Source organism: Parasteatoda tepidariorum, chromosome 8, assembly GCF_043381705.1.
Source record: "Parasteatoda tepidariorum isolate YZ-2023 chromosome 8, CAS_Ptep_4.0, whole genome shotgun sequence".
Classification (NCBI taxonomy): domain Eukaryota; kingdom Metazoa; phylum Arthropoda; class Arachnida; order Araneae; family Theridiidae; genus Parasteatoda; species Parasteatoda tepidariorum.
In genome coordinates, this window is record NC_092211.1 from 678,673 (window position 1) to 687,785 (window position 9,113).

General features: G+C 30.1%; 1 protein-coding gene across 1 annotated transcript; it reads right to left on the reverse strand.

Moving 5' to 3' along the window:
* Nucleotides 1-1,217: 1,217 nt before the first annotated feature.
* On the reverse strand, nt 1,218-2,303 carry LOC122272523 (uncharacterized). The gene is made up of 3 exons (XM_071184565.1): nt 1,983-2,303; nt 1,590-1,886; nt 1,218-1,508 (listed from the first exon to the last, which is right to left on the reverse strand). Exons 1-3 carry the CDS (start codon nt 2,238-2,240, stop codon nt 1,260-1,262), a joined length of 804 nt encoding a protein of 267 aa, XP_071040666.1. The 5' UTR covers nt 2,241-2,303; the 3' UTR covers nt 1,218-1,259.
* Between the last annotated feature and the right edge of the window lie 6,810 nt (nt 2,304-9,113).

The following is a 9,113-nucleotide window of genomic DNA, read 5'->3' on the forward strand; positions in this document are numbered from 1 at the left end:
TATTGCGACTCTTCAGCAGTTCTGAAATACTTCTAAATTTCAATAATTGCACTTATTGTATTTCGATATAATAATGTATACAAGTAATACTTAATTAATTTTTTTAAAAAGGAAATTGTATTAAACTGAAATGCATTTTCCCATTTGTTAATATTTTTAGTAAGAATCAAATTTTAACAAAATTTATACAGTCAAAATATTTTAACTTGAGGGACTTTTGTCAATTGAGAAACTATTTATAGCAATTCTATTATTATATATTATAAAATTGTACTTACAATTAAAAATATGAAAAGTATTATAAGTTCTTTAGTCAACTTCAGATTATACATTGAATCTTAAATAATTTTTTGTTAAGTATCTAGTTGTGATTAAATAATAATTTGAGGACGTTAAATTCAAATTGAATGTCCTGAATGGAATCGGTCATTATATTTATATAATAGTAAATGAGATTTTTTTTGTGGGTTTTTCTTCTGATGTCTTTTTCGGTGTTCTTTTTAGCGTGGTTCAGTACTGGTAGGGATTACTATACATTTTTTTGGTGTTTATTTGAATACTTAATATTTAACCTGAATTTATTCTCAATCGGGAAAATTAACCGTCATATGATATAATGCAGTTTAAGCATATAATATGTTATTGTTTATTACTGTTTTTTTTTTCGAGTTTGCAACAATGACTTATATGGAGGAAAAAAGAAGAAAAAACTTCCAAAGAAAAAAAAAACCCCAAAAATTCATCTTTTTTACTTTTATATAAATGTTATGAATTGAACCCAATTTGATTCAATAATTATTCGATCATAATTAGAAAATTTTTAATAAAATTCTCTTATTTTTAAATTTTACTTTACATATGAATCAGCAGAATTTTTAATACTTTATATATTTTTTTTAACCGTAAACATAGACGTATTGACGTATATCAACGCAACCGAATGGTTTCTCACAGTATATGTTAATCAGATTTTTATTCATTATTTCTGTAACTCCGTGAAGTTTCTACACTGCATTTCATTCCTCAGAGAAAGGCAGATAGACAAGATTACAGCTGTTGTCATGGAAACTGGGATACTCTGGAGAGCATATTATTTATTATTTAAAATGTATTATTATAGTCAACTAATTTGTTATTATTTAGTTGGGGAATGAACTGCAACAAAGGACAATTGGATTTTGTGACCACACTAGCACAGTTCAATAATATGCTCTCAATTCACCGGTTTTCAGTAGAATAAAGTAAATATTAACTAATAATTACCGTCCCCAAAAACTGTTCAAAATAAGTTTGGCCACTGCTCTTCGTCCTAGGTTTCTCATTATTTTTGAAGCATCCAGTGCAACTCCTTCTCTTTTTAGGTAATCTTCAATATACTTTAATTTCTCCTCTTCAGTGTTACATTCAACGGGCCATCCACTCGATTCTTGCTTGATCTTTAAGAATAAATCTATAAAGTTCTTAAAGAGCGTAGAAGATGACTCTTCAAAGTGGTAAACTTCGTGAATCTGAAAAAAAGAAATGATTTATTTTTATTTTTAATTCAACGTAATAAAGAGGAAGTTTTCTTTTTAATTAAGTATGCTTACTTCTTTTAATTCATATCCCTTCTTCAAGGCTAATTTCACCTCCTCTGTTACCCATGTCCCAGTTATTTCTCTCTCAACATCTGAATGTATACATGGACTCTGCTGGAGTGTTTCCACACATGTCCTGCAGAGTGGAAACATTAGTTTCTTATTACTCCGGTAGGGCAGCACTGGTAAGAACAGTTTTCTTGGTGGAAGAATGGTACACTTCATAATCCCAAAATAATTTTCCAATGACTTGAAACCTTCAGTGATAATGGAGGGATGACCAACAGGATATTTACAATATTTGTTCACCTAGGTTAAACATAAAAAAAACATAAACATAAAAAATTATGCATAAAAATTATTCAGAAAACTACATAAACGAAAAAAGGAGTTACAAATAATTACCCATGGATAAAGAGAAGTAAAATCAACATATTTGGCATTCCCTTCATGAAAAAGTTTGATAGCATTGGTTCTGCCACCGTAAAATGCGTCTCGGGGAATAAGGCGATCTTTTAACTTGTGAGAGAACAGAAATTCTTTGAGCTCCCTATCATCTTTCTTTAAATTGCGAAATTGATGTTCCCAACACTCTATCACATCATAACCAAGAGCACGTAGTTTTTCGGTCGTCTCTTCAGTTGATTGTCGTAGAGCTCTCATCGTTACACCTTTGAAAGGATGAATCTGATCCCCATCAAAACAACTGAGGCAACCGTGATAGAAACAACCCTTAAAATAAAATTAATATCATGTACACATAAATTTTAAAAAAATATATACAGCTTCAAAGACTCATACATTTCATTAGATTCATTACTTACATGATACTGATACACAGTGTTTGTACTCTCACAAAATCCATCCACAAAATGTCCACCTATCCTGACTTCACCTGTTCCATTGAGTGCATGTTTAATGCTGATACTATCTTTCATAACTAAAAAATCTAACCATCTAATAGAGTCGGGACTGTAATTGACTTTCGTAGTGTAGCCAGAAACGGGAACCATAGCAATGGTGTCTGGTTGAATATGACCACTTCTAAATATGGCCATACTAGATGATGCAATAGTTACATACCTAAAATAAATTACAATTTAAATCCATACTAAATTAACTATCATTACAGGAAAAAACACTCTTTCTAAAATTATGTGTACTTACTCAAAAGGATCGACGCCTCCCACATCTAAAAATTCCTTTCTGTAAATCATACAAGACCGTCTTAAAATATCAACATCTGATCTGTGGAGTTAAAGAATTTTCAAAACAAGGATTGCAAAAAACATTATATTACATTTAATATTACAAAAATATAATATTAATTTTTTCTTTACTTACCTACAGTATGCTAAAATTTCCTCTTCAAAGTTAAACACTTTATCCTTTTCCTGATTATACCATTGGTTGAATTCAGCACGAGCAGAACTGCTCATGGAGTCCGGAGAATAGAACTGTTTGTCAGGTACAGGTCCTACATAAGATTGATTTCCAACGGTATTGAACAAATGAGGAAAATACCCTTTTTTCAGTTCGTCTAATCCAAAAGTTGATGGCAGTTTTGCCAGAGGCATCGGCATGAAATTTATGGAATCTATGACACGTAAATGAAGTGCATTGTGGTGAATCATCATGATTAATGAGCCATTTGGGATAATCACTGGTCTAGTTCCTTGCTCAATAAGCCAGGCTAAAATAAACTGTCCATCGAACCTAATAATAATAAATAAAAGTTAAAATAATAATTTTACTTTGTTCGATAATTTAATAAAATAAACATTTAAAAAAAATATATGTATTGAATTAAAATAACTTACGCTTTCATGTTATGAGCTATAGCAGTATAACCTTTATGTTTTACATCAAACAACCAAGAGCAAAAATCGTGACAGGCTGTATATCCTTTGAAAACAAATTCTGTGCCATCTGCTGTTTGGGCTACTGCTAAATTCACAATATGTTCTCCAGTAGATTGATCCGTCTCGAAGTCGAAGAAGATTAATTTTTCAGATGGGGGCTTTGGATCAATTTTTTTCAAGAAACACCTATGTTGTTCAGCACTCACAAACTGTTTACATGAGGGACATTTAGTGGTGTAACACTTGTGAGAAGAAATAAGTTGTGTTCGTCTTTGTATCACTTTATGACAAGTACCACACTGATAAATCTGAAAGCATGAAAAAAAATATCTTATGAAATAAAATGTAATTTAAAAAAAAACTATACCAACAGAACAATTATAACTATATCGTAGTACGCAAACAGTAATAATTACAAAAAATAGAAAGGAAAAAAAAGGCATAAACTTACTTTGTCACACAGAGATAATTGTTGATTTCCAGTTTTACTCTTATGGGCATCAAAACAATTTGTTGATTGGCACAGGCGATTACAATCCGGACACCTTTTCTTAGTGTTATCTTGTGGACATTCTTCTCTTCTGCATATCCAACAAGAATTAGGACATTTATGTTCTTCTCTGTGACTGTACGGCTTGTCGCACTTCTCACAATAGAAAGAGGAGGCATAAAAACCAGGGAGATTCTTTATCACATCGTAATGATCATTATGCAACCATAATGTGATCCGGCGGGGTCTACACACAGTATCATCCTTATATGAAACCTAATAAAAATAAAAACTAATTATTCCTTTGGATTATAAAATTCATTTTAAGAAATTTGGTTTTAGATATCATTAAAATAAGTACTTTGAAAATGTATTAAATTAGGTCAATGATATTTTAAAAACAAAATATGGAAGTTAAAATATACTGAATAATATGATACTAAATAATAATAACAGTTAAATTTCTGATTAATTTTTATAACTTACCCTGTTTAGATTTGTAGTGGAAATGACAACAATTTGTGTATTTAAAAAATCCTCAAACTTCTTAATCTCGGTATAACCACAAGGTCCTAGGGGAACACCAGCAGAGTGACATAATTCCTTAGCCTTATTCATCAGTGCAGGTCGTCTTCTGTCACGTAAAGCATGAATAGATGATTGATCATTTTCCAGGTGGGCTATAGCGTACACAATTGCTTTCGCACAACACAAACCTTCATCATCTGTTGGTATGGTCAAAATAGACCTTTTTTTCAATCCATCAACCTTTTCGTTAATTACACGATGCTGTCGTCCTCCCCCGACGTCCCGCAATATGGTGATAACGTCGATTAAAAACCCGTTATCTAACTTGATTTCAGTCTTCGACTGCAGGACTTTCAAGACGGTAGACAAAATCTTCTCCACAGTCATATCCTTGCACGGCATCATAGTGGTTGAAATCGGTTTATCGAGTCCATCGGATTGAATGCATATTCTAATCAAATCGTTAGGTTTTAAATTCCAACACACTTTCTTCAGTATCTGGCTGAATAGTTCCCGAACTAAATCTACAGACACCTCCACCAAAGGAGAATTCCTAATTGCGTCGGGAAGTTTTTCTTGGTCGATGACTGCTCTAAACGAAACTTCATCACCTCTATATTTTTCTGTCCTTCTTCTAGATAGTTGTTGAAGGAATATAGCACTGCTTAACTAAAAAAAAAAATAATAATTATAAATATATAAATGACAATATTTTTTTTAAAAATACATACACAGGGTACAAAATTGAACAACTAATATTATGGAATATTCAAAAATAAAAATACTTACATTAGTCATATCAGAAGGCTCGAGTTCTATATAAGCTGACCCATTGTTGGAAGGTCCTGGTCGTGTCTGCATAAACAAATAAAAAAATATGTTAAAAAATAATGTTATAAATTTAAAATTAACAATAAGCGAGAGAAAAGTGGGTAGATTCCTAAACAACTGTGTTGCTTCTGCAAAACCTTGCGAGAGATCCCCAATTAAATGTTCCTCGTCTTCTAGAAATTCTTGGGTGAATTCTCCCAAAAGCTAAAATTAGAGTTAGTGATTGTAAAAAAAATATTTATGTCAAATAACAATTAATATTCTTTAACAAACAAAAATTATACAATAACAAATATAAATCATGAATAACAAAAAATTATACAACTATTACCTCATCATCACATTCGTCAAACCCCAAACCCGGCTCACTAAAATCCATTCTATCATCATGCTATGAAAAAAAAATTATATTTTAAAGCAAATAAATACTTTTTTAACTGTACAAAAATATAAAGTAAGTTTTTTAAATGAAGCGATACACGGGCGCTATACAAATAGCGACAACAATAGTTAAATATAAGAGAATAAATTCAAAATATAAACGAAATCTACGCTTAAGCAAATTTGGATACTACATTAATAACAACATTGATAACTGAAACATAAATTTAGATTAAATAAATGAATTGAAAAAAATAAAATAATTATTGAGCCAAGCATAAAACTAAAAAAAAAAAAAATTCTAATAATTATTAATAAACTAAAAATTCAAATAATTATTAGCTAAACTAAAATTCAAATAATTATAACTTACTTCTTCAGAAGAATCGTCTCTTGAACGTTTGCTCATTGTAATCCTTATAAGACACTGGAAAAATAACTACACAATCGTAACAAACGGAATACAATTTCCAACTAATAAATTTTTTCGTGCAGCAACGGTTTATATCAGCCTCTACTAACACGATAAATGAAGATAACGTGATAGCCCTTGTTAAATCTTGTGACAAAGGGTTGAAATAATTCTCACACGAACTAATCACTAATACCTTAAATTCTACGATAAAACTCATAACCACACTGACCAATATCAACATTTGGTGAGAAAAGTAGATAAAATGTGGTGAGAAAATAGATAAAAACTACTTTCCCTATCACTATATTAAACTTTCCATTCTGACTAATTGATAATAATACAGGTAAAACTAAAACTTCACACCTTGATAAAACTTTATCAGAAAACTCTCACGGGTCTGGTCATCTATTAGTCCCTTTTTCGAATCCCACGCATGATTTTTGAAAATAAATAGTTTTATTATATTATCAAATAAGCTGTAGGAATTTAAAACAATCGCGTTAAAAAGGCTGTTAAATGTTTTCTTCGATTTTAAAATAATTTTGTAATTTCAAAAATTAAATTTAATATATAATTGATTACAAATAATAGAGTTAATTATTTTCTAATCGTAAAAGAAATTAATTCAGAATAAAATAATTCACTTATTTTATCATAAACTTTTTATTTTACCATAAGATTTTTTTTTTTTAAATAAATAGAATTTTTATTTTAATATTAAATCATTTTATTTAAAATGCGTAAATTAATATTGAATAGGTTAATAATAGTTATAGTCGTTTATATCAACTGTATTTATGTTAAAAAATAACTAAAATTAAGAGTTATTAATATAGTCTCTTTCTAACATTTTAAGTATAGATGGCACCATTAGAATTCATATAGTATTTTTTAAAATGATTAAATTAATTTTATTAAAACCTTAAGTTTTCCTCCGATCTCTGTACATTCACAGGATACTGATTAGCGAAACCAAGTCCCCCCTACTTGTCGTTGGACTAAGCGTAGGAGGTTTTCGTGGTTTTCCTCTTCATAAATCGTGGTCACTCACAAAGTCCTCTTCGAAGACATTGTCTCAAGATCTAGGAGTTCCCTTGTCTTCTGGGTTCAAAAATGACAAGACTACATTGATAGCCGCATATCCGTACTACGGTAATAAACATCTAATCTAATAAAATAATATTCGTTGATTTAAATATGCTCTTAACCTTAACACGTGTATGGACAGTACCGTTGCCATCCAGAGAAAGTTATCATAGCATTAAGAGGGGGCAGAAATAATTATTTAATAACTGTCAAAAGGTTAAGTGAAAAATATATCGATGAAACTGTATTAAGATATCGATATCAAACAGTTTTTATTCATACACGTGTTCAGAATACAAAAGTTTAACTTATTAACACATATCTAACCAAGCATTCGTGGGTCAGTGGTTATGATATCCAACTACTGACCCACGAAGGCTTTTTGATGGCGTGAGTTCGATCCTCAGCCTTAATTATATTTAATAAATAATATTAAAACAGATTTAAATATTAAAATAGATTTAAAGTTATTTTATTTCTAAAATTCTCACATAGATGGCGCCACTAGAGTAAAAGTATGATATCATTTATGTGTTACGTAATAAGAGATGACGTCATAACTTCATAATATACAATATCTCCCCAAATAACAAAGTTTCTAAGTGTTGCCATCCTTAAAAACTAATATTAAAAATAATAAGTGTTGCCACCCTCAAAAAACTAATAAATTAAATAATATTTTAAAAAACGAAACTAAATTAAAAACAGAAACCGAAACTAAAAATATATTAGGCTTAAGAAAAAAAAGAAATAAGCTCCCCATGACGCTGCAGACGAAGTTTCGATTTTCAGGCGGGCAGAAATAAGCAACTTCCGGTTTGAAGGTGGGCAGAAATAAGCAACTTCCGGCTGGGGCAGAAATAAGCACCGGTTGACTGTGACGTCACTTCCGCCGCTTATACAACGGTGTATACTACTCACGGTAACAAATAAATATTTCTCATTACAAGCAATTATGATTATTTATAATCACAACAAGAAGTGGTTGAAAATAATCGGGATTATAAGTAATTAAACCCTAGAATAGTTGTCGGGAAATACGTGTCACCATGAGGTACAAATACAAGTAATCATAATTATCAGTGATCATAACCTAACAATTACAAGTACTCTTAAATAAGTAATTGTAATATATATGATTACAGCTCTATTAAATGTTATCGTAATTTCAAGTTGGATTGATTACAATTACATTATTATGAGAATTGATTACTTTTTATGAAAATACATTCATTATATATTTAAATGGATTCTGTTATTTGGTTTACTAAATGAAATCTTTTTAACATTGAATTGCATACAAACATACGTACACACACACACATATATATAAATGTACATACATACGATGTATGTATTTTGTATACACATATTCGAGCACTTTTGTACGTAGAAACATAAATTGTATTTGTATTCAAATATTGTGTATATAAACGTATGTACACCAAGCATACAAATACGCACTGTATGTAATACTTATAATGTATGTATCTACACATATTTTATACGTTTCATATATGTATATACGTACGTATGTAAACACAATATATGGATGTTAATACTACCATTTTCAAGATTGCAAGGGATAAATAGAAGTTATCTCAAATAGCTTATATTCAGTTTTAAAGATAACGACAGTTTTAAAGAACGATTTTTTAAAGTATAAGAATAAGCACGGAAATTATAAATTTATCGTTAGCTTTAATTGAAAATGCAAAATTATTCTGTATAAATAAATAGTTTTAAAGTCCTGCAGTCGGCCTCACCGCGGCGAAGGGGTGTCCCTGGTCGGAAGAGAATATTATAGAGCCATCCAAGGAGTGAAGGCCGTTCCACTATGCTCACCTAACGAATGCAGGGGAATCCAGAGGCCAAAATTATATCTACTCATAGGAAATTAAAAATACATTTAAATAATTTATTTAGATATAACACATTTTAAA

Excerpts from the sequence above, each read along its gene's own strand:
- LOC122272523 (XM_071184565.1), bottom strand. The coding sequence starts at position 2,240 with ATGAGAGCTCTACGACAATCAACTGAAGAGACGACCGAAAAACTACGT. Across the intron at positions 1,887-1,982 it reads TTACTTCTCTTTATCCATGG|GTGAACAAATATTGTAAATA; the intron begins GTAATTATTTGT and ends TGTTTAACCTAG. Across the intron at positions 1,509-1,589 it reads AGGGATATGAATTAAAAGAA|ATTCACGAAGTTTACCACTT; the intron begins GTAAGCATACTT and ends TCTTTTTTTCAG.